Genomic DNA, 25,301 nt, shown 5'->3' on the forward strand with positions numbered 1-25,301 from the left:
TCAACTATAAGGCTCAGGTCCAGCTTTTGCAGGGCCCTTGACAAGATGGACCCCCATGCTAGGTCTGCGGCACAGAGAGAGAGGGGGCAAGTGGCTGCTGCAGGGGCAACTTCTCCTTACTGCTGCTTGCTTGCCCACCTGCCTCAGCAGGTTGGAGCTGCTATTTATCCATCTTGCCCGGTATTGTCTATTTCTACTCTGGAGCAGCTCTCCTGCCATTGTTCCTGAGGTGCAGCACAGGAAAAGGGAAGCCCCATCACATAAAGGCATAAGAAGAGACATGCTGAATCTGACCAAGGGTCCGTCTAGCCCAGCATTGTGTTCGCACAGTGGCTAACCAGCTGCCTGTGGGAAACCCACAAGCAGGACATGAGCGCAACAGCACCCTCATGCTCGTGTTCCCCAGCATACATAGGCATACCCCCCTGATACTGGAGGCAGCGTACAGGCATCAGGACTAGTAGTCCATGATAGCCTTCTCCTCCATGACTTTGTCTAATCCCCTTCTAAAGCTATCCAAATTGGTAGCCATCACTACATCTTGTGGTAGCAAATTCCATAGTTTTATTATGTGTTGTTTGAAGAAGTACTTCCTTCTATCAGTCCTGAATCTCCCACCAGTCAGCACAGGAAATGAAGGAAAACAGGGACCAAAACTGTACACGATATTCCAGGCAGGCATTTGGGGTGGGTTAGGGTATTTTAGAAAATGTTTTTACTGTAGAATTTTACTGTTTTAAACTGTTTTATTGTATGTTGTACATCACCCAGAGTGGCTGGGTGGCCAGCCAGATGGGCGATTAATAAATTTAATAATAATAATAATAATAATAATTCCAGGTGTGGCCATGCCATAGATTTGTATAAGGGCAGTATGATATTGACAGTTTTATTTTGGATGCCTGTCCTAATTATGGCCATCCCTCTGTGCAGTGAGGAAAAGAAGGGCCCTAAGTTCAGGTTCAACAGGAGAAAAGTTGGAGAAAAAAACCCTCCTCAATCTGACCCCTAGCCTGTGAGAAGCTGCATCCTGCGAGAAGTGATGTCTGGTTCTCTGAGGACGGGTGGGATGTCCTAGAGTCTCTGTGATCTGGCTCTCATATTTAAATGTTTTCTTATTAGCGCTGCTTACGTGATACTTCTCCAAATGGACATTTAGAACAGAACTTCTTAACAATGTGATATTATTTTTCTAAACCTCCCAGCTATGATTTGGGGTGTTAAATTTGCTTTATATCTTGTCAGCTTCTCAGAACCACACTTCCCTTCAAAACAGGATACCACTTGCTTCTCTTTTGTAGGTACTGTTTGCTCCTCACAATATTTTATGTCATTTGCGTCATAAGCAGGACATGTGGACAATAGTCCACTAAGCAGTTACCTTAGCAGTTATCTTCCCTCAGCTTCCTTGTCTGAAATATCTGCTGGCCTTTCCTGAGTTCAGGGAAAATTTAATCTTTCTCATAGCAGGCTCCTGGGTCTGTAAAAGTTACAGCATGTATGCTTCTGTTGCAATGCCTCTTGTAGAATCAAACTTAATACAGGAATATATCAATATTTCAGTTGTTTCTTTATACAAATTATAGCTTAGGAGAATGTAGCAATTTTATTTATTTATTTATTACATTTATATCCCACCTTTTTTCCTCCTTATGGAACCCAAGGCGGTGTACATAATCCTCCTCTCCATTTTATTCTCACAACAGCCCTGTGAGGTAGGTTGGGCTGAGAGTCAGTGACTGGCTCAAAGTCACCCAGTGAGCTTCATGGCTGAGTGGGGACTAGAAACCGGATCTTCCGAGTCCCAGCCCAACACTCTAGCTACTACACCACACTGGCTCTCATGAGAGGACCATGTAACTTACATTATTATTTATTACATTTCAATAAATTTATGAGGAAGATGTGGAAGACCAATAACTCTTATTTTTAATAAATATTTGCAAGGTAGCCTAGTGTGGAGGCTGGTGCAGAAGTCTTGCAAGATGCAAAGGCTTCTGGGGCAACTGTTTGTCACAAAGGGATCCACATTGCTTGCAAAAGGGTGGATCTTCTACAGTTGATACAAGGACATGAAAATGTATAAGCCTGCATAGCCTGTTTTCTGGAACTCATTTCATTCTCACTGTTTGCAAAACCCTCCAGAGTGCATTTTAAGACAGGAAAGGCACTTCCAAGGCCACGTGTCATCCAGCACAGCCTGTAGCCCTGTTCAGGCATTCTCTCGGTACAAACCAGGGCCGGCCCTACCATTAGGAAGAATGCAAGCAGCAAATGTTGGGAGGCAGCAGCAAGGTGTTGGGAGACCTGTGTGCCATGTAGTCTGTTCTGTGCCCCCGACATAACTGCTGCTTTCAGATTCAGTGGCAGATGCTGCCCCACCATCAGTGCTGAAGACAGATTAATCTGCCAGTCCAGTTGGCTTTTGTAGGTGGAATGGGAGGAGCGCCATCTTGTTCTTTGCCTCAGGCAGCAATATGTCTTGGCCCAGCCCTGGTACAAATGCACAAGGAAAGGGAGCACTCCAACCCCACCCCCTGTTGTCACATCTGCTCCCCTTAGTCATGGAAGGCAACTGTAGACCCTCCTGTGTCTGTGGAGTCTCTCCTGGGACCTTCTGCACGTTGTACCACTCAGTTTGGCCTCAGCTCTGCACCTCACCCGCGTAGGACTGTGCTATTGATTAATCTGCAAATTAACAATGTGCAGCTCTTGTGTATATATAACCAAGTCTTGCGGTATCTTAAATACTTAACAGTGCAAACCTAAACATCCTAAACCCCTTAATTTTTGTGAACCGCCCAGAGAGCTTCCACTATCAGGCAGTATAGAAATGAAATGAAATAAATAAATAAAATGTTCTCAGATGTAAGCGCTATTGGGTTCAGTGGGGTTGGAGGAAAGCAAGTGTATAGGATTGCAACCTCAAGGTGCAATCCTATGCATGTTTAGACAAAAAAAAAAACACACCTCAGTTCTACAACTCCCAGCCTTCCCCAGCCAGCATAGCTGGGAGTTGTAGGACTTTATTCTCCCTAAACATCCATAGGATCGTGGCCTAAATCTATCAGTTTTTTAGATACTGACAGACTCTCTTTGGTTTTGGTGCAGCAGACTCTCAGGGTTGGATTGGAGCCCATAGAGCCCCAAAGCAGTTCTGATTCTGAGGAAGAGATAGAAACCGTGGGAGAGGAACCCACATGCTGTTCACATTCCTGAGAGCGGTAGCAACCCTGGCAGGCAGGGGGAGGGACAACTGGAGCTTCGGGATGCTAGGCGCCGGCGTAGGGACAAGCGGGAGACAGAGGGCGCCGAGAGGAGGCGTGACGTCAACAGCTGTGCCCGGATGCCCCACGGGAAAGGGGTGGACTTTCGCCTCCTAGCCGTTCAGTTCAGAGGCTTCCCGCCTTTACCCCCAAACGGAGATCAACTGATTCACTAAGGCTAGAAACCTCAAGTAGGCAGTTTCTCTTAAGTTTCTGCAATCAGCGTCTGTAAGCGTCATTAGGTTGAATGGAAATAAAGCCTTGGAAAAGAGCCCTAGCGTCTGCGTGTTGATTCTGGCTACTTGAGGATTTCAGAAGGCAGCAAGGGCGCTCCTGACACGGACTAACACGGCCACCCCTCCGGACTTTAGTGTAGATGTATTTGCCATACAAGTTGTGCGTCTTCCCACCACTTTTTAAAAACATTTAAAAAAAATGGGATTATTCTCTGAATACTGAGACACACCAACAGAAACAAAAAAGGTGCAGATTCTGTTTTATTACATTCGTATGGATTTTTACCCTCCCCAAAGCTCAAGGCAGCATGCCCCCGCCCCCTTTCTCCTGGAGCTCACCAGGAAGGGGAGGAAAGGCAGCAGTTGAGGCCGAGGGCCCCCTCGCAGAGCTGTCAGAGAGGGAGCAGGGAAGGGCAAACAGACCCGCAGCCTTATCCTACGTTGCTTGAGTCAGAAGAAAAGGCTCACCGAGTTCAGTGGACTTTCTCCCAAGTATTGGTGCATACGCTTGAGATGGCAGCCGTGCAACCCGCTCCCGCGCATTTACCTGGCGGGGAGAAAAAACCATTGAACGCCTCCGGACTTCTTCCAGAGTAAAGCCGCACAGAATCCGGGCTAACAAATAAAGCCGCAAAGGGCTCCCCCCCCCCCCGCCGCCCCGAAAGGTTTCCGCCCCGGCAGGCACTGAATTTCCAGCCCTGAAGAACCGATGGAGGAACACATCCACCCTCGCTCCATCCATGTGCTGAGGGAGCCGGATGGGAGCGGGGTAGCTTTGGGGGGTTCGCGGCAAGAGAGTTTTTGGCCTTGCATGCAGATCACAGGGTGGGGAGGGGGCGAACAAGGAGCCAGCCGCAAACCACTCCCCACTGGACGGCGTATAGAAAAGAAGGAGGGAGGGGAGGGTGCGTGTCGGGGGTCTCGATTAAGGGTGGCTGGGTGACCAGCCAGATGGGCGATTAATAAATTTAATTAATAAATAAATTTAATAATAAATAAAGACACACGGACACGCAGCTCGCACGTCCTCTCTCCATCTTGGAAGTTGGAGATGCGGCGAGGATTGCTGAAGCAGCCAAAGAGGGTCAGAGGGATCTGCCGAGTAAAGAAGCCCTTGAGGATCCCGCTTCTTGCAGGATTCGTAGTGAGTGTGGCTTTCAGGGGGCGGGGGAGATGGCGCAAGCGGGGAGATGTGGGGATAGCAGCGCCCCACGGAAAGGATTCTTCCAGGGCTGCAACCCGAAGCACCGGGCGGTACTGTTGTTGTTCAGTCGTGTCCGACTCTTCGTGACCCCACGGACCAGAGCACGCCAGGCCTTCCTGTCCTGCGCTCTCTCCCGGAGCGTGCTCAAGTCCATATTCATTGCATCGGTGATGCTATCTAGCCGTCTCATCCTCTGCCGTCCCCTTCTCCTTTTGCCTTCAGTCTTTCCCAGCGTCAGGGTCTTTTCCAGGGAGTTTTCTCTTCGCATTAGGTGGCCAAAATATTGGAGCTTCAGCTTCAGTATCTGTCCTTCCAATGAGCACTCAGGGTTGATTTCCTTTAGGACTGACTGATTTGACCTCCTTGCAGTCCAGGGGACTCGTAAGAGTCTTCTCCAGCACCACAGTTCAAAAGCATCAATTCTTCGGTGCTCAGCCTTCCTTATAGTCCAGCTCTCACAGCCAGACGTTGGTACTGGGAAAACCATAGCTTTGATTAGACGGACCTTTGTCGGCAAGGTGATGTCTCTGCTTCTTACTATGCTGTCTAGGTTTGCCATAGCTTTCCTCCCAAGGAGCAAGCGTCATTTCATGGCTACAGTCACCGTCTGCGGTGATCTTGGAGCCCAAGAAAGTAAAATCTGTCACTGCTTCCAGGCCAGTACTAGCTAGAGGCTAAACCACTGTGGCCCCTTCATGGATCACTGCCTTGTTGTGGCGAAGGGGCTTGCGTAACTCAGTGAAGCCATAAGCTATGCCATGCAGGGCCACCCAAGACAGACAGGTGATGGCAGAGAGTTCTGACAAAATGTGGTCCACTGCAGAAGGAAATGGCAACCCACTCCAGTATTCTTGCCAAGAAAACCCCATGGAACGGATCACAGGGCTAAAAGATATTATGCCGGAAGATGAGCCCCTCAGATCGGAAGGTGTCCAATATACTACTGGGGAAGAGCAGAGGGTATTTCCAAGTAGCACCAGAAAGAGTGAAGCGGCTGGGCCAAAGCCGAAAGGACACTCAGCTGTGGATGTGTCTGGTGGTGAAAAGAAAATCCGATGCTGTAAAGAACAATATTGTTTAGGAACCTGGAATGTAAGATCAATGAATCAAGGTAAGCTAGAGGTGGTCAAACATGAGATGCCAAGATTGAACATCGACATCTTGGGAATCAGCGAACTATCAGCGAATGGACAGGCATGGCGAATTTAATTCAGGTGACCATCATATCTACTACTGTGGGCAAGAATCCCTGAGAAGAAATGGAGTAGCACTCATAGTCAACAAAAGGGTGGGAAAAGCAGTACTGGGGTACAATCTTAAAAACGATAGAATGATCTCAGTACGAATCGAAGGCAAACCATTCAACATCACAGTAATTCAAGTCTATGCACCAACCACTGATGCCGAAGAAGCGGAGGTTGATCGGTTCTATGAAGACCTACAACACCTTCTAGAACTAACACCAAAAAAAGATGTCCTCTTCAGCATAGGGGATTGGAATGCTAAAGTAGGAAGTCAAGAAATCACCGGGATAACAGGCAGGCATGGCCTTGGTGTACAAAATGAAGCAGGACAAAAGCTAATAGAGTTTTGCCAAGAGAACACGCTGATCATAGCAAACACTCTTTTCCAACAGCACAAGAGGCGACTCTACACATGGACATAACCAGATGGTCAATATCGAAATCAGATTGATTATGTCCTTTGCAGCCAAAGATGGAGAAGCTCCATACAGTCAGTAAAAACAAAACCTGGAGCTGACTGGCTCAGATCATGAGCTTCTTGTTGCAAAATTTCGGCTTAAATTGAAGAACATAGGGAAAACCACTAAACCATTCAGGTATGACCTAAATCATATCCCTGATGAATATACAGTGGAGGTGAGGAATAGATTTCAGGGATTAGACCTGATAGACAGAGTGCCTGAGGAACTATGGACGGAGCTCCGTAACATTGTTCAGGAGGTAGCAACTCAATCCATCCCAAAGAAAAAGAAATGCAAGAAAGCCAAGTGGCTTTCTGATGCAGCTTTACAAGTAGCTGAGGAAAGAAGGGAAGCGAAAAGCAAGGGAGAAAGGGGAAGAGATATCCAACTGAATGCAGAGTTCCAGAGAATAGCAAGGAGAGACAAGAAGGCCTTCTTAAATGAACAATGCAAAGAAATCGAGGAAAACAACAGAATGGGAAAGACTAGAGATCTCTTCAAGAAAATCGGAGATCTCAAGGGAACGTTTTGTGCAAAGACGGGCATGATAAAGGACAAAGAAGGCAGGGACCTAACAGAAGCAGATGAGATTAAGAAGAGGTGGCAAGAATACACAGAAGAACTCTACAGGAAAGATCTGAATGTCCCTGATAGCCATGATAGTGTGCTCACTGAACTTGAGCCGGACATCCTCGAGAGTGAAGTCAAGTGGGCCTTAGGAAGCATTAGTAACAACAAAGCTAGCGGAGATGACAGTATTCCAGCTGAGCTATTTAAAATCCTAAAAGATGATGCTGTTAAAGTGCTGCACTCAATATGCCAACAAATTTGGAACGCTCAACAATGGCCGCAAGACTGGAAAAGATCAGTTTACATTCCAATTCCAAAGAAGGGCAACGCCAAAGAGTGTTCAAACTACCGCACAATTGCGCTCATTTCACATGCCAGCAAGGTGATGCTTAAAATCCTACAAGCTAGGCTTCAGCAGTATGCGAACCGAGAACTACCGGAAGTACAAGCAGGGTTTCGAAGAGGCAGAGGAACTAGAGATCAAATCGCCAACATTCGCTGCATCATGGAGAAAGCAAGAGAATTCCAGAAAAACGTCTATTTCTGCTTCATTGACTATGCTAAAGCCTTTGATTGTGTGGATCACAACAAACTGTGGCAAATTCTTAAAGTGATGGGAGTACCAGACCACCTTACCTGTCTCCTGAGAAACCTGTACGAGGGTCAAGAAGCAACAGTAAGAACCAGACATGGAACAACCGAGTGGTTCAAAATTGGGAAAGGAGTACGACAAGGCTGCATATTGTCACCCTACTTATTTAACTTATATGCAGAGTACATCATGAGAAACGCCGGGTTGGATGAATCAGAGGTCGGAATTAAGATTGCTGGGAGAATTATCAACAACCTCTGATATGCAGACGATACCACCCTAATGGCAGAAAGCGAAGAGGATCTGAAGAGCCTCTGGTTGATGGTGAAAGAGGAGAGTGCAAAAGCTGGTTTGAAACTCAACATTAAAAAAACTAAGGTCATGGCATCTGGCCCCATCACTTCCTGGCATATAGAAGGGGAAGAAATGGAAGCAGTGACAGATTTTACTTTCTTGGGCTCCAAGATCACCACAGACGGTGACTGTAGCCATGAAATTAAAAGAAGCTTGCTCCTTGGGAGGAAAGCTATGGCAAACCTAGACAGCATAGTAAGAAGCAGAGACATCACCTTGCCGACAAAGGTCCGTCTAATCAAAGCTATGGTTTTCCCAGTAGTAATGTATGGCTGTGAGAGCTGGACTATAAGGAAGGCTGAGCGCCGAAGAATTGATGCTTTCGAACTGTGGTGCTGGAGAAGACTCTTACGAGTCCCCTGGACTGCAAGGAGGTCCAATCAGTCAATCCTAAAGGAAATCAACCCTGAGTGCTCATTGGAAGGACAGATACTGAAGCTGAAGCTCCAATATTTTGGCCACCTAATGCGAAGAGAAAACTCTCTGGAAAAGACCCTGATGCTGGGAAAGACTGAAGGCAAAAGGAGAAGGGGACGACAGAGGATGAGATGGCTAGATAGCATCACCGATGCAATGAATATGAACTTGAGCACAATCCGGGAGAGAGCGCAGGACAGGAAGGCCTGGCATGTTATGGTCCATGGGGTCACGAAGAGTCGGACACGACTGAACAACAACAACAAACCACTGTGGAGTAGTGGTTAGGCAATCCTTTTCCCCACCCCCGGGCCCTTCAGATGTTCTGGACTAGAACTCATGTCATGCCATGCCAGGTTAATTCATTTCATTTGTTATATTTCTATACTGCCCCATAGCTGCGCGGTTCACAAAAATTAGTTAGACTAGAACAAGGGAGACCAAGATTTAGATCCCAACACTCGCTATGCAGCCTTGGGCCAGCCACATACATACATGCTCTCTCTCTGTTTGTCTGAGTGTAGCCCACCTGGCAAAGATGTTGCAAGGAGACAATGGGAGTGGGGAGGACCATGTAACTTATGTTATTATTTATTTATTACGTTTCAATAAGCTACTTTGGGTTGCATGGAGGAAAGTGGAAAAGAGGTGTGATAACTACATAACATACTTGGAAATAAGCCTCACTCAGTGTAGTTGGGTTTATACTTTAGCAATTGTGTTTAGGATTGCAGCTGTTTTTGAAATCTCTATTTTCCTGACCCATTTTGCATTTTCTCTTTCCTTTTGATAATTTCTCCATGGAGGTTTGCCATCTTTACTCGTTCTTGTGGTTAAAACACACACAGAATTGTAGTCTCTGAATTCCCTTCATTCTTTATTTACCAAACTAAACTAAATTAAAATTCAACACAGATTGAGATTACAATACCATTTCAAAACACAGCAGCACTAAATGGATTTTTTTTTAAACCCATCACTCAACGGCTGTCCACATTTAGACTCCACCAAAGTATTTAGTATATAAAACAGACTGTATGTGGCATTTATTATTATTATTATTAATAATAATAATAATAATAATAATAATATTTGTAGAACCTGCAACAAAATGTTGCAGTGTGCCCTCCAAACAGGAGTGCTTCTTTTCAGGATTCGACCCAGCCATGCTGCCCTCCAGGATCCTGTAAACCTGGCTGGGAATTTGGGAGTTGCAATCCCAACACATCTGGAGGGCACCAGGTTGGGGCAGACAGTTCAAAAAGGGGCTCCAGCAGGGAATTCCACACTCTTTGTATTCCTCATCCCCAGTCCATTTTCCCCCAACTAATGCTTGCCATTCCATGTCTCTTGGAGTCCACTGAGTATGAACAATTTGGGGTGGGTAGGTTTGCCCCCTTTGTTTGTTGTTTGGACTGCTGCAAACCTTGGTCTTCTTGCAAACATGCTGATGTTCCCCTTAAGAACATAAGAAGATCCCTGCTGGATCAGACCAAAAGCCTCTCTAGCCCAGCATCCTGTTTCTCACAGAAGCCAGCCAGCTGCCCCAGTGGGAAGTCGGCAAGCAGGACATAAACGCAACAGCCCACCCCTCCATTTTGTCCTTGGCTTGTAGCAGTCTGTAAGATCCTACGTCCGAACGTGGAGCTCCTACTGAGCTATCATGGCTAACTGCTGTTCATAATGGAACCGTCCTCCATCAATTTGTCTAATCCCCTTTTAAAACCTACCTTGGTAGAGTTAGGTGGTTGCCTCAGCCAGCTAGTTTGGGGTATCATGAAAGAGCAGCAACTTGTTAGTTATTTACTATAGTGGGTCTTTAATGGTAGGGAGGTGGAGAAGAGCTTGTGAGACTTCCTGCTTCAGGACACAAAATGAGCCAGATTGGATGTAATGCAAAGCAATTCCTCAGTTGTTTAACCTGGGAATTGTGGGAGGAGTGGATAGTTGTTGGGTTAACTATGGGTTGTTTAACCATAAACAGCCCAGAGTTTCTGGATTCAGATGTCACAAAACAATGTCCCTGGGCTGTTAATTGAAATTGGACGTGGTTCTCACATTTGTCTCCCCCTGTAATTCCTGGGTTAAACAACCCTGGAATTGCACAGTGTTACATGCAAACCAGGTCAATAACTTGACCAGCATTCAGTACTGTGCACTTTGATATTGCTCTACTTGAGGGAGCCAAGTGTCCCGGGACAGCCCTGACTAGACCCTCAGTGAAGAAACTTGTTCTATCTTTTTTGCTTGCCAAAATTAACAGAATTTCCTTTTCTTCTCTGCCACTGATTTCCACCCCCCCCCAGCCTAATCTCCCATTTAGAAATACTTGTAATGTCACAATAGGCCTTTAAATGCTCCCCTCACATTTTTATCAGCCCCCAATATTGTGGACACAATCATGTTTCTGGGAATCAAACAGGGCTTTATAAAAAATTTCCCCAAAGGGGTTTTCACTGGTAAGCATGGATCAAGGAAGGGAATTTCAAGTTAACAGCAAAAGTATAACAGGTTTGAACTTCTCAAAATACAAACTTTTACTTAGAACATGGAACCATCAAAAAGATAAGTGTGAGAGAGATTTATATTGATATCGAAGCAAAGGAGAAGTTAATGCATCCTTGATTCCTTGTTCTTTACTTTCCCAAACAGATTGGGCCTCGATGGCCTTGTAGGCCCCTTCCAACCCTACTGTTCTATGATTCTATGATTGTAAAGTTGGAGGCTTTTCTTTATAATTACTGCCCCTGGGCTGGATTTTAGGGTGTCTCCATGACGGACCATGTCCACCTCACTTTGCAGGCCAAGATCCCACCAAGCTGGCTATCTTCTTCCCACACAGGGATTGCCCTCTCAATATGCCTTTTTACTAGACCCCTCCCCTTTTGTTTCTAAAAAGTAAATGATTTGAAAGAAAGTTTAGAAAGTTCAGTGACTGGCACTTCCTGGATCTTCCTTGCTAGTGACCCTCCCTCTTTCTCCACCAGGCAGAGTCACTGAATGTCAGTAGGTAGGGGGAATCTGGGTATGCATAGGTATTTATCTGAGCCAGCTAATTGCACAGCAGTAGTCCTACCTGGAAAGTCTGGTTTAGATTAACCTCTGAGCATAACCAGACTGCAGACTAGAAATTCCTCCACAAAACTAAGAAGTATACAAAAACCATATTTGGGGTGAAGAGTCCTTTCACTATACCTTGTCTGCACCAGTCCCACATTTTCACATTCATTCATTTTTTTTCTCTGCTGATCAGAGGCTCCAGATATGATGGAACAAGAGAAGGAATGCCGAACTATAGTTCTCCAGGATGTGGAGAACAAGACTTCCCCAGATGCCCACTCAGGTAAGGGATGGATGCCCAGAGAATTTGTCATTATAGGTAAGGAAGTGGGACTTGGAACAAAATATTGGAGGGTGATTTTATTGTGAAACATGCTAGTTGTTTTTTAAAACAGTCCTGTAGAACTTATATGCCATATCCAGTTGTTCTCCCGTCACAGCTTGTAAGTTCTAAAAGTTTGGAGGACTTAAAAGGAATTAGTGCTGAGCTCATAGTGGGCTGGGAAGCCAGTTTATGGGTTTGAAAAGGAACGTTGGTCTGAAGAAGAGTGATGGATAGCCATGGATTACAGATCTGTGGGCAGTTCCACAAGTTTGGGTGAGAGAACTGAAAACCCAGCTCCTTCAAAAATACAGATATTGAGCAACCTCTGGTGTTTGAAGGGAACATCCACCACTACTGTCAAACCTTATCTCTGCTCCTTATGTCCTTCTCTTGATTAGGGTATGGTATTTTGACAATAAAAGTAAAAGAAGAGGAAAATCCATGGGTACTGAATAATCAGGACACTGAGGAAAGTGAGACCTTCCCAGATGCTCAGTCAGGTATGGGACCTTCCCAGATTCTCGCACGGCTAACTCAGGGTGTCGAAAGAATGAATTCAGTGTGACTCTGTTGCCAGACATATTGTAGAACACCACACGCATGCACGCAAAGCATCCAGGATTGAACATGGTGAATGCCTGTTGAGATGATGATATCGCCAACTGTTCACACAAGTGGCCTAACATACGTGAGCAGAATAACATCAGAAGAGACTACAAGTCATCGTTCATGACGAGGGAAATAGTAAGTATAGCTGACTGAATGTCATCTGAGTTGGCTCCCAAAAGTAGGCTAAAGGTGGGTAGCAAAAAGTGCAGGCCTCCGGTGGCCCCTGGAGCCCTATCTGACAGCCTCGAGACTCTCAGGATCTGTCACTGCTGAAAGGAGGTGGGAGGAGAGGAAAAAAACACTTTAGGAACAGACTCTGTGGTGCCTGCCATAGAAGCCTTGTTCCTAGAGCCTCTCTGGAGTTCCTGCCTACTTCCTAAGATGCTCTGGGGATGCTCCAGGAACCACGGAGTCTGTTCCTAGAGCACTTTTTCTTTTGCCAATTGGAACAGATTCTATTGCTGCGAGACCAAGACCTGTTGCTGTTGTGGGGGGAGCGAGTGCGTAGGGTGGGGGTGTCTGTGTGAATGCACACATTGGGCAGTCCCCACCAACCCAACAGATAGCTGTTATGACCTTTTGGGCTGAAAATATTGTGCACCTCTTATCTAAACCAAGAGTTTGCAAGCTTTCTATTTTTAAGGGCATCCTTTCTGCAACAGAGGAACCCCTTCATGTCTGCCCCAGAACCCCTATGCATTATAGACAATTCTGGGTCATGTTCTAGTGCTGCCCAGGGCAGTCCTCACTGTCACTGGGTGCAGCCTAGGAAGCAACTCTTCGTATGACTACACATTGTAGGGCAAAATCGGTAGTGGTGGGCAAACTGTGTTCAGGGAGCGGGGTTTGCTTTCCGTTTAATTATGATATTTCTATCCCACCTTTCCATTTAAAAGAATTCACAATGGAACTAACAAGCAGAAGAAAAAAAATCTAGTACAGAACATAAAAAGCCTAACATAATTGACTATGAAATTTTAAAAACCAACAACAAGTAAGCCAAATATAAAGAGGATTAATTAATATTTAATCCATGCCAAATAAAAAATCCCAAAGCTTGTCAAAATAATGCAGCCTTGTTCAGCCACCTAAAAGAGAACAGAGAAGAGGCAGAGGTGCACATCCCTAGGCTGAAATTCCACAGTGTTGGTGCCACCACTGAAAAGGCCCCACTTTACCTGGCCATCCATAAGGAATGGGACCAGGCTTTATGGGGAAAATCAGAAATAATTTCACATTATCATTGAAGTTATAAGGGAACTTTCCCCTTTTCTGATTCTTGAGTCTGGGGTGTGTTTGTCCCCATCCCCCACTTTTTGCCTTCTTGTGCCATTAGAGACAGATAGCCAACTCTGAGAAATCATTGGCCAAAACATAATTGGGATCTGCATAGAAACGAGCAGACATTCACTGGCAGCTACTTGAGATTGGAGGATCAATCCCTACTTCATCTTGTGACGTCTGTCTCTTGATCAGGGCCCCCTGACATAAACATAAAGGTGAAAGAGGAGGAGGAACTGTGGGCAAAGGATCATCTGGTTTCTGAGGACGATGAGACATCTCCAACTGACCATTCAGGTGAAGGATCTGTACAAGAAATCGGGTACATAGATCATTTATTCAGACATTGTTGCAGACTTCCTCACAATTTCCCAGGTTTCCAGAGGGGCAGCTGCATTGATTTGTTGTAGCAAAAATGAATTTTTGTGGGCCCTTGAAGATGAAGAGATTTATTGTGACTGAAGCTTCCATAGACTAGAGCTCAGTCCTCTAATTTACTGGGTTTATATATCTGTAGGGGGAAAAATCTACACGATCGGGCTAAAAGGCCAAGAAAGCAGTATATGCTATACAGGAAACCAATGAAACCGAGAGCTGGTCAGGATGCCCATGACTTTCTTAGCAAGAAAGGTAGCGGCTTAGTTCAGATGTAAAGGTTCCAGTCCCCCAAAGAATGGTTTGGATTGGGAGTGGGCCCTGTGCTTGTGTGATCCCTCCTCCTCCTCATGTAGTCAGCTTAACTAGTAGATCACTGGCTTTTGAGAAAACCATGATTTGCTGTACCATACAAACAGCGAACGGTGGTTTGTGGGAGGCTTCCAGACTAGGATCACAAACCAGGCATTCAGTCTGATTTGCAGTCCTGGTTCTGTGTGCGATCCCACTAACCGCCTTGCACACATTGGATGTACCTGTGGAAGGGGTTGAGAGAACAGACTTCTGATGTATTTCAGGTGCTCCTTTCAAGCTGATTAAGTCACCTTCTTTTGCGTCTAACAGGATTTTCTGATCTCAAACCCAAATTGAGTCCTAAGACTGAGGCGGAGGAAGAGGGTTTGATGCTGGAGCAAGAGTTCATAGAAGAAAATGAGGCTCCAGACCATAGCTCTGGTGGGGCAACAGAGAACACATCTCACTTGAAAACCATGAGGTCTTGGGGGAAACTCTGGAATTTCCACTGCAACTTAGCTGCCAACCATTACCTCCTCTTACCCCTCTCTGTTTACCAGGGGTTGCTGATGTGATGGTAAAGATGGAAGAATGGGAAGCAGCCTTCCCCCCTGCGCATGAAGGATCTGGGATGAGCCAGGCTGTCGGAGCTCCGTGCTCAGGTAAGAGATGGGTTCATCTAAGTCAGGGTACACAGGTGACTCATTCCAAATCTGTGACACCCTTTTGTTTTATAAATCATTCACAGGTTCCCTTTTCATACCTTTACCCCAGCAACATCCAGGATTTGAACGTTCTCGTAAAGTGGGTGATGGGCTTGAGAAATATTTACTTTGGCATTTGATGGAAGAGGAGGGCAGAGCAGCAAAGGTGGGGACCCACAGCAAAATGTTGCAATGTCTGCCCAGGCTCAGGGTTCTGCAGCTCAGGGTTCCAGCCAGCCTGGAAGAGAAGCCTTGTTCAGGCCTCACAGAAGCCAGGTGGCTCCAGGGGGAACGGAAAAGGACAGCTTGGTTTATCTTTTCCTATACTGGAGTGCTTAATTGGTGTGGAGCTGGGGGGAGATTTCTGGAGAGTGAGAGAGAGGCAGCAAAGAGCTCCACCAGGATCTCTCCATGCTGGGGGAATGGGCATTAAAGTGGCAAATGCAGTTCAAGTAAGGAAGTGTAAAGGGGATGGACCCTTGGGGCAAATCATCCCAACTTCGCATATTCGCTGGTAGGGTCTGAGTCAGCCATGAGAAAGAGATGTTGAGAAAGAGTTGCCCCTCTGCATTGATTAGGTTTTCCTGATGAGACAGTAAAGAAGGAAGAAGAGAAACCTGTGATCCCCCCTGCTCATGAAGGCTCAGAGTCAAGAGAGGCTGTTGGAGCTTCCTGCTCAGGTGAGAGAAGGATGTGATTTTTAATTTGGGCTCCACAGGTGGATTTGTTCTGAATCTCTGGATGTTTCTGTATATAAACCATTTACAAGTTACTTTTTCACACTTCCCCCCCTAGAAACAGACCTGGAAATGTTCCCCAGTGTGCTATAAAGCATTAGAAGGCTCAGGTTCAGGCCTAGCTGTAAAGCACTAAAAGGCTCAGGTTCAGGTCTAGCTGCCAGTCTTGTACCTGAGTGCTTTATTGCTATGGAGCTGGGGTGAGATTTCTGGAAAGTGACAGAAGGAAAAGGTTTTCTGTCCTCCCCCACTCCTGAAATCTCCCCAAATAGCACCCCCTAATCCCCCTTCCAGAATTGCTATAGAAGGTGTCCTTTTTCTTTCCTTCCTCCTGAAAACTCCCCGTATATTGCAGGAAAGGGGGGAGGGGTCTTTAACCTCATGACATGCGTTTCCCTCACCTTCCTCCTGAGGCACTAACTGACTTCTCAGGAAAAGATTTATTTAGGCCCAACAAGTTTCAGAATAAATCCTTCGTCAGGAGTTTAATTTTAACTCTGGTTTTATTTCGCAGCCAGGAACACTTTACCTAGGTCCTGCTTTAGGTGAGTCCCTATAAACCTCACCCCAGAGGGGAAACCATAGTTCTTGGTTTTCTGCCCTCCTTTTTGAATTGAATAGCACAGTCACTTTATAAGTAAAACACACAAACTTTATTTAGGGCGCAATCCTGCTGAGACAGATGTCAGCCCTGGCCTCAGAGGCTGACACCTATCTAATTAAGGGTGGGCAGAGCACAGAGGGGATTCTCTCCTCTGTGCTCCAGCCGCCCAGCATTTGTGGTTAGATGCACATTTTCACGTATCTAGCCGCAGCAAAATCATTAGGTCTTGTTTCCACTGAAATTAAGTTGATAACCATTACCTCCCCTTACTCTTTCTATTGAACCGGGATTCCTGATGCAGCGGTAAGGATGGAAGAGGGCGAATTAGCGGTCCCTCCTCCTCATGAAGTCTCCACGACAAGCCAGGCTGTCAGAGCTCCCTGCTCAGGTAAGAGATAGGTTCATCTATGTCAAGGTGCACAGCGGATTCATTCTGAATCTGTGACACCCTTTTGTTTTATAATCGTTCACAGGTTCCTTTTTTATACAGTTACCCCCAGAAACATCCAGGATTTGAACATTCTCAGAAATAGGGTCATGGACTTGAGAAACGTTTATTTTGGCATCTGATGCCAAAGAGAGAGCAGAGCAGAAAAAGTGGGGACCCACAGCAAAATACTGCAGTGTCTCCCCAGGCCCTAACAGGGATGCTTCCACTCAGGGTCCCAGCCAGCCTGGAAGAGGAGCCTTATTCATGCCTCACAGAAGGGAGGTGGCTCGAGGCCGGGGGGAGACATCTTGTTTCTTCTTCTCCTATACTTGAGTGCTTTCTTGCTATGAAGCTGAGAGAGATTTCTGGAGAGTGAGCAAGGGACAGCAGAGACCTCTAAAAGGATCTCTCCAACCTGTTGGAATCAGAATTAGAATTGTGAATGCAATTCAGTGTAAGTAAGTGTAAAGGGATGCACATGGGTAAAACATCCCAACTTCTTATATAGGCTGATAGGGTCTGAGCTGGAGGTGAGAAAGAGGTCTTGAGGTTGTGCTAGATAGTTTGATGAACATCTAACTATTTTCCAGGAACATTTTCCAGGAGTGTGGAGCTGCTGTGAAAAAGTCAAATCCCATGTTGGGGATCATTAGGAAAATATTTGAAAATGGAACTGCAAATATCATACTTCCCTTATAGAAACCTATGGTGTAACCACACTTGGAATACTGTGTACAGTTCTGGTCACTGTGCCTGAAAAAGTATATTATAGTGCTAGGAAAAGTGTAGAAGAGGGATGCCAAAGTGATCAGAGGGGTGGAGCAACTCCCCTATGAAGAAAGGTTACAAAATTTAGGGGGTGGGGTAGCTTAGAAGGCAAGTAAGCAGGAACATGATAGAGGTATATAGGACTATGCATGGTGTGGAGAAATTGTCTAGTATCTCTCAACGCTAGAACTCAGTGGGGGTCATCCTGTGAATCTGAATGGTAGAAGATTTGGGAAAGATAAAAGGAAGGAGTTCTTTACACAGTGCATAGTCAAACTATGGAATTTGCTACTACAAGATGTAGTGATGGCCACCAACTTGGATGGCTTTAAAAGGGAATTTGAATAATTCATGACTGTATATTACTGCCAGTATCAGAGGCAGTATGCCTATGTACACCAGTTGCTGGGGAACATGGGTGGGAGGGTGCTGTTGCACTCATGTCCTGCTTGTGGGTTTCCCATTGGGGCATCTGGTAGGCCACTGTATGAACAGAATGCTGGACTAGCTGGACCCGTGTCTGATCCAGCTGGGCTCTTTTGATGTTCTTAACTGGGCCAATAAAACCTAAGCTGGAAAGGGGCAACATGTCCTGTAGTTCCGAGGCAACTGTCTAACTATATAGTTAACTATATAGCATCCGAGTTAACTGGAATCACTCTGTGAGATGCTTGTGTGGCTGATTTCTCCTCCCCTTTTCTCCAGCTTCTCTCTGACTTACCTCAGAGCCTGTTCGAGAAGGTATATGCATCTATTTTGCCTCCTTGCATTAAATTGGCAGTACTAAAGAATTAAAACCACTTCCAGTTTCCAGTTGAGTATATTTATTCAAGAACCAACCAGAGAGAAGTTCAGAAATGGTCAATTGCTTTTGAAATGAAATGTAACCTAAAATTAGCTAACATAAAATGAAATGAAACCTAAAATTGGGGAGCGTGCAAGTGCGGGAGGCCCACCTGGGATTTGGCAGCATGGCTTAGTCTTGACTCTAGACAGAGGAAGATTTTGCAAACAAAGGTATTTCTGTGGGGGATTGGAAACAAACTGACCAATCAGTAGGCTGAGATCATGTGTCCTCCAGCTGATTCCTGCCTGTGTTTATTTAGTGTAAGGCATTAGTTTAGAGGAGTGTGGGGAGGCAAGCCTCAGATGTGGAGTAATGCAAAGTCTGGCCATGTCCTTTGTTCAGAGATACAGTCTATCAGTGAGCTGGGGGGAAAGTTGGATTTGTCACAGTTTCCCATTTCATGTTTGATTACAGGTGTCCTTATGTCCGCATTATGTCCACAGCCAATCAGCTATTTAGTCCTCACCTTTTCTGTCCCAGTTAACAACCAAGGTAAGTGGTGGAGGTGAGGGGAAGATAGGAGTGGGAGAAGGATACAACTGTGATCTGGGGAGTATGGGGAACCTTTGCAGGCCAGATTTGACCTGCAGGCCAGAGGTTTGCCATCCCTGATCTAAATGACATGTGAACTGGATTAAACATCCCAAACCTAATGATAGATTTTGTACTTCTAAGTGCTGAAGGTTGTTGTTGTTGTTAATAAAACATCTACATTTCCTAGGTACTGTACAAAAGGTAATAAAGCCACAGAAAAAGCGCAGAGTCTCAAAAGCTAAAGGTAAAGTCACATTTAATATTTCATTGCCTGTAATATTTCTATGCTGCCGTTTATTTATTTTCATTAGATTTCTATACCTCAACATAAGATACAATGTGAAAGTTTAAAAGTACAGTATAAAATAGAAGTAAAAACCAAAATAAAACCTAGCAGCAATGCAAAGTTTTAAAATACAGTAAGAGAGCAATCCTATGGTCACTGGACACTGTCTAGATGGCCATAGGATTTTTTGGTTTCTGGAAACCGAGGTGGTCTGATCTCGGTTTCCAGAAACTGCGCTCCCCATCCCCTGCTGCTCATAAACAGAATGTGGAGAGGGCGAAAGGGGAGGTCCCAGAGGTGGGAAGGGGAGGACACCTCCCCCACCAGCTTCATGTAGATGTTGAACAGCATGGGGAATAGAATAGAGCCTTGTGGAGCCCTGTAGCATAGCTGCCAAGGCACAGAGCAGTACTCCCTCAGCACCACCTTCTGGCATTGGCCATCCAAGTAGGAGCAGAACCACTGCAGCGCAATGCCTCTGACTCCCAACCCAGACAATGTATCCAGCTCCCAATCTTTTTGCCAAAAAAAGCCCCAAGGAAAGGAAAAGAGAAGGGAGTAAATTGTGAAAAGCCACATCATAGAATCATAGAATAGTAGGGTTGGAAGGGGCCTACAAGGCCATCGAGTCCAATCCCCTGCTCAATGCAGGAATCCAAGTCAGAGCATCGCTGACAGATGGCTGTCCAGCCTCATCTTGAATGCCTCCAGTGTGGGAGAGCCCACCACCTCCCTAGGTAATTGCCACCTCCCTAGGTAATTGATGAATTAACTAGGACTGAATTCAATGCTCTCATAGTCTATCGGCATTGTCCTTCCCCAGGCTTGTGCCCTTCAGATGTGGTGTTGGAATACAACTTCCAATGTCTCCCTGCCAGCATGGCCAGGCTAGCTGTGGGATGATTGGAGTTGCAATCCAGCAACACATCTGGGGGGCATCAAGCTAATGAAGACCAATATGCTATGCACATGTACAGATAGGATGTGTGTGTAGCTTACAAACAGTACATACTATGTACACTCAGCATAGCCACCCTGCGCTCCGTGTAAGGAAGGGCGCAATATAAATGAAATAAAATATATTAGGATCTCTCCAAAGAACCTCCCCTCCTTCATGAATTTGTCTAATCCTCTTTTAAAGGCAAGCCGGTAGCCCACGCCACATCTTGTGGCAGCACATTCCACAATTTATTCGTGCCCTGAGTACGGACGCCTTTTCCCTCTGTCCTGAATCTACTGCCCATCAATTTCACTGGGGGAGCCTGAGGTCAAGTGTTATGGGAGAGGGACAAAAATGTGTGTGTCCATTTTTTTTTCCTTTTGGCTTAAAAGGAAGTGTGCCTATTTTGTCTTGGATTGATAAGGCAGGACAAGGGCCAGAGCTCAGTGGCAGAGCTCATGCTTTGCATGCAGAAGGCCCAAGTCAAATTCACAGATCTCCAGGTTGCTGGGCTGGGAAAGGATCTGCGCCTGAGACCTCGGAGAGCCAGTGCCACCCAAAGTAGACTAGCGGGACCAATGGCTTGACTCTGTGTAAAGCAGCTTCCTGTGTTCAACGTCGCTTTAGCTATCATGAGCTATAAAACAGCTGTCACCACAACAAACATGGATTAGAAAAATCTAACATAGGTTTTGCATTGGATTCTGGCCACTCCCCCACCTCCCCACACACACGCACACATTTAAATCTTAAAACAGGTGGGTCCTGTAACAAAATGTTGCAGTGTGGAGTACTTTACTTCAGGGTAAGAGGCTGTCAGCCATTCCCTTTTCCAGGACATTCCATTCCATTCCCCCTCCCTCAATCCCATTTTCCATTTCTCTCCCTCCAGCCATTGGACTTCTACTCATTGGACTGTTTTTGGGGTCCCCCACCTTGGGATTTTTCTTCTAAAAGGATTGTGTTTGTATTTCAGCCAACACTGGGGTTTCAGCACATCATGGTACAACAAAAAGAAATGGCTCTGTGGAAGTGCTACCAAAGATGCCCTGTTCTGCTTTCCCTGTTTGCTGTTTGGGAGTGATAAGTCATGGACACAGACAGGAGTCCAAGACTTAAAACATCTTGCCGAGAAGACCAAGAAGCACGAGGAATCCCAAAGCCACATAGAGAACTGCGTGCAGCTAACCATGTTGGGTACAGATGCTGATGCACAAATGGATGAGGGCGATCATGTAAGAAAGCACAATCAAGAAGTTGAGAACAACAAGTACATCCTTTCGAAAATCATTGACTGTCTACAGTTCTGTGGTGCTTTCGAGCTAGCACTTTCCAGTCACAGCAAGACGGGTGATTCAGAAAATCCAGGAGTGTTCAAAGGACTGGTTAATCTCGTGGCATCCATCGACTCTGCCATGGAACTTCACCTGCAGAGTGCCACAGTGCTGAGAGGTCTGCCAAAGACAGTTCAAAATGAACTGCTTGACTGCATGTTGGCGGTGGCAAAGGATCACATTAAAGAGCAGTTGAAAAGCTCTCATTTTGTAGCCATCGAAGCCGATTACATAACACATTTGATGACTGACTGCCAAACTGCGCTGATTTTCCGGTACATCGATGACGATTGCTCACCAGTGGAACGCTTCTACGGATTCACCCGGGTGGAAGACTCTCGGCCTGAAACCATTGCTACAGTTTTGCTTCAGCAGCTGGGAGACGTGCTTCCGGAGGCGACAGACAAGCAGAAACTCATTGCTCAGAGCTACAGTGGGGTGAGCGCAACGCGTGGTGAGCACACAGAACTGCTGAACAGGATTCGGGAAATATTTCCCAATGCCCACTATGTCCACTGCTATGCCCATCAGTTGAACTTGGTGATGCCAGAAGCAGCGTACCAAATCCAGGGAGTGCGCATTTTCTTTGCACAGCTTTTTGCATTCCCCGAGTTCTTTGCCCACAGATCAGAAAGGAAAGCAGTTCTGGAGGCAGTTGTGAGAAGACAACACCCCAAATCATCTCAGACAGACTGGAACCTGAACATCCAAAGAGTTAATGTGGTGAATGTGGTGTCTGAGAAGAGACTGGAACTAATTGAATGTTTTCATGAAATAAGAGATGGGAGGTTTGATCTGAGCGCAGTCCATGAAGCCTATTTACTTCTTCAACTGCTGGAAGATGATGGCGAGTTCCTGTACCTCTTGTCCCTGTTCCACAGAATAATGCCTCATGTGGATACCTTCGACAGGCAACTCCAGAGACCAAACTCTGATTCTGTAGCAGTCAGGAAAGCTACCTGGGACTTTGTGAGGGCCATCAGTTCAGTCAGAGATTCTATTCCAACCTTGTTCTCCAAGTTGCCTCCAGAATCTCTGCTGCCCAGAGGCAAAACAAAAGGGACCCTGGATCAAATTGCATCACAGGTCTGCACCATCATCATTGCACATGCAAAAGAACGTTTTGCCTTTACTAGTCATCTTGCAAGTTCAACACTGGTACAGGGGTGTTTGTTTCCAGCGCATAAACAGAAATTCCTACAAGAGGCACTTAAAAACACTGTAGAGGCCTACCCCATGCTGCAGAAAGATAGACTGAAGACGGAGCTCACCATCTTGTACAAGAGCCACGAATTCTACAGTTGCGAGAATGCTTCCACACTCCTGCGCATGCTTTTGGAGAACAATCTGGAGACAACTTTGGAGCAAACTGTGACATTGCTGAGGATCCTGATCACCACTCCAGCAATGACGGCTAAAGCGGAGCAGACGTCCTCTGCTCTGAAGAGGGTCAATGCTTTCTTGCGGAACATCATGTCAGAGGACAGGCTCAGTGCCTTGGCAATGCTGTCCATTGAGAAAGAGATGATTAAGCAAATTCCAGATTTTAATCACAAGACAATTGAACTGTTTGCAAGACAGACAGAACGTCATGCCAGTTTTCTTTGCAATCAATGAGAATAAGATGCAGTCCTCCACTTTTTTCAAGGCTTGTGTTTTACTGGAAAGCTACATTTCAAAGAGCTGGGGCCAAACTCCTTGTTCAGGCAGGAGCAGGGCATCTAACTGGGGGGGATCAGGGTGGCTGCAAGGGGTGGTGGAGGCCACACACTTTCTCCCAGTACAGAACCAAGTGTGATAGCCCTTCTGAATCAACGTAAGACACCAGGCCAGCCCTAAGGTAGATAGCATTCTGCATGAGGAGTGCCTTAGGTCCCCCACCCCCAAGTCAGTCTTGCCATTTTTGTAGCTTGTGCAGAATCACAGGACACATCAGTGCAACAGGCCCAACCTCTCCCAGGCTTTCCTAGCATTGTCCATAAAGAGGGCCCAGAGCTGCCTCTCAGTAATTTTACTGCTTTGCTGCCAGTTATTTTGCTCCAATTCTGGGATCCCATTGATGTCTCACAGGCTGTAGCTGCCTTTTCTCTCTGCAGGTCTTCCCCATCATCCTTTTTCCAGACTAGTTCCTGTCTTTCCAGAGAAAGAGCACTTCCTTATCTAGGTCAGGCTGAGTGAACAGGGGCTCTTGATTGATTTAGGCCCAATAGTCTAAATAAAGCAGAAAATCAACAGCATTGGGCAATGAGAAAAGTAGTCCTTGAAGATCCCTCAGTGCAGGAGCTGGATCTTGTGGGTTTTTCTCTTCACAGGCCCCAAAGCTCTCTTTCCTCTTACACAGGCTCTTCACCTCTACTTGGCCTCTTAACCATCCCACTGGTGAGTTGGTGTGGGTTACATCTGATCTATTGCGTTGCTCAGAGATTTCATTAAATACTCGTGAAAGATTGACTGTGGGGGGTTTTGAACTTTGAATATTACCATTTCCCTGAAACGTTAGAGCCGTTGTAACTACGTGACCAATCCAAACAACCACTTTGCATGCCAACCAGGGTTGTAGTGCAAGAAAGGCCAATACCACATATCAAGGTGGTATACGCAAGAGTCGCGACTGGTGTATTGTAGAAATGGCTTCGGAAATGCTGTCTTGGGCTCAGACTAGAGAATGCAAAGCAGAGCAATAGACCCAGTGTCAGAAAGATGCCGGTAGCATGAATTTCCTTCAGCCTGTTGGAACAATGGGTTCTTCATGCAGTGATAGTGTGAATGTTTGCGTAGCACTGTGAATTCTTTCGACGTGTCCAGTTACAGTTGCCCGTGGTGAGCATAGCTTCTCAAAGCTCAAGCTCATCAAAATGTACTTGTGAGCCTCTCATCCGCCATGGTAGGTTCATGGTAGCTCTTTCGTTTCCATTGAAAATTACATCACTTGAAACCTTGATCTCTCAGCTACCGTACTACAGTTTGCACAAGCCTAACCTCACAAAGCCACATTCTGAGTGGCCCCAGCACACTATGACAAGACAGCAAAATGTGTGGCAAGCATTCTTTATTTTATAATACATGTTAAAAAAAATTAGCTGCCCCGGTCTCCTCCAATCTCGTCTGATCTCGGAAGCTAAGCAGGGTCAGTCCTGGTTAGTACTTGGATGGGAGACTGCCTAGGAATCAGGCTTCCTGCATTGAGCAGGGGGTTGGACTTGATGGCCCCTTCCAACCCTATGATTCTATACCTCCTTCTATACCTCTAAAATATTCTTAAATGTTGAACCAGATTTCCTCCCATCCTATCCTACCAGGTTGGGTGTAAATTCATTTTAGACAAGGTAGACTGACACCTTGACCAACTTTGCTTTGGAATGCAACAAATGCTATCTATTTTTGGAACCATTATTGGATCCAGAGATATCATTCCTCATCTCTTCAGCAGGATATTTTGGATTTATTATAATATTCTTTTTCTCTTTAACACCAAGAAGATGTTTGTATTTTTTCTTTGAAAATAATAAATGAATAGTTATAAATTATCCAGTTTTGAAATTGACCTCTTACGGTTGTTCTTATAGCTTCCATTCACAAAAGGTTGTTTGGTGATAACACAGACATCATTGCAATAGTGGACCGATTAACATATGTTTCATTATTATAACAAAACTAGGGAACCTCTAGGTGCTCTATTATCTTTCTCCAATCTGGTACCCATGAGATGAGAACTTCAGCTCCTGTCATCCCAGCCACATAGTCAATCAGGTTGGCGAAGGCTGCACTAAATACTGACAGGCAGCTGCCCTCCAAGTTCTTGTTCCTAGTCTCTGAGCTTCACACCTGT

General features: G+C 45.7%; 2 protein-coding genes across 2 annotated transcripts; both read left to right on the forward strand.

Annotated features, from left to right (window-relative positions):
• The first annotated feature begins 4,373 nt into the window (after nucleotides 1-4,373).
• On the forward strand, nucleotides 4,374-24,997 carry LOC146355698 (uncharacterized). Its single transcript, XM_084831064.1, has 11 exons — nucleotides 4,374-4,646; nucleotides 11,598-11,687; nucleotides 12,128-12,229; nucleotides 13,815-13,916; nucleotides 14,619-14,729; nucleotides 14,849-14,950; nucleotides 15,571-15,672; nucleotides 16,635-16,721; nucleotides 18,793-18,870; nucleotides 19,100-19,156; nucleotides 21,115-24,997. Exons 2-11 carry the CDS (start codon nucleotides 11,609-11,611, stop codon nucleotides 21,255-21,257), a joined length of 963 nt encoding a protein of 320 aa, XP_084687190.1. The 5' UTR covers nucleotides 4,374-4,646; nucleotides 11,598-11,608; the 3' UTR covers nucleotides 21,258-24,997.
• LOC146355699 (zinc finger MYM-type protein 1-like) lies at nucleotides 21,329-23,089 on the forward strand. Its single transcript, XM_084829964.1, has one exon. The coding sequence runs from the start codon at nucleotides 21,329-21,331 to the stop codon at nucleotides 23,087-23,089; it is 1,761 nt and encodes a 586-aa protein (XP_084686090.1).
• Nucleotides 24,998-25,301: the final 304 nt, after the last annotated feature.

Source organism: Heloderma suspectum, chromosome 2, assembly GCF_057233095.1.
Source record: "Heloderma suspectum isolate Gila_16-S chromosome 2, 16-S_ref, whole genome shotgun sequence".
NCBI lineage: Eukaryota > Metazoa > Chordata > Lepidosauria > Squamata > Helodermatidae > Heloderma > Heloderma suspectum.

What these genes read in the sequence shown, in the direction of transcription:
- LOC146355698 (XM_084831064.1), top strand. Translation starts at nt 11,609, where the DNA reads ATGATGGAACAAGAGAAGGAATGCCGAACTATAGTTCTCCAGGATGTG. An exon ending in TTCCCCAGATGCCCACTCAG is followed by an intron (nt 11,688 to 12,127) that starts GTAAGGGATGGA and finishes TCTCTTGATTAG; the next exon opens with GGTATGGTATTTTGACAATA. An exon ending in TGTTGGAGCTTCCTGCTCAG is followed by an intron (nt 15,673 to 16,634) that starts GTGAGAGAAGGA and finishes TTCCTGATGCAG; the next exon opens with CGGTAAGGATGGAAGAGGGC.
- LOC146355699 (XM_084829964.1), top strand. Translation starts at nt 21,329, where the DNA reads ATGTTGGGTACAGATGCTGATGCACAAATGGATGAGGGCGATCATGTA.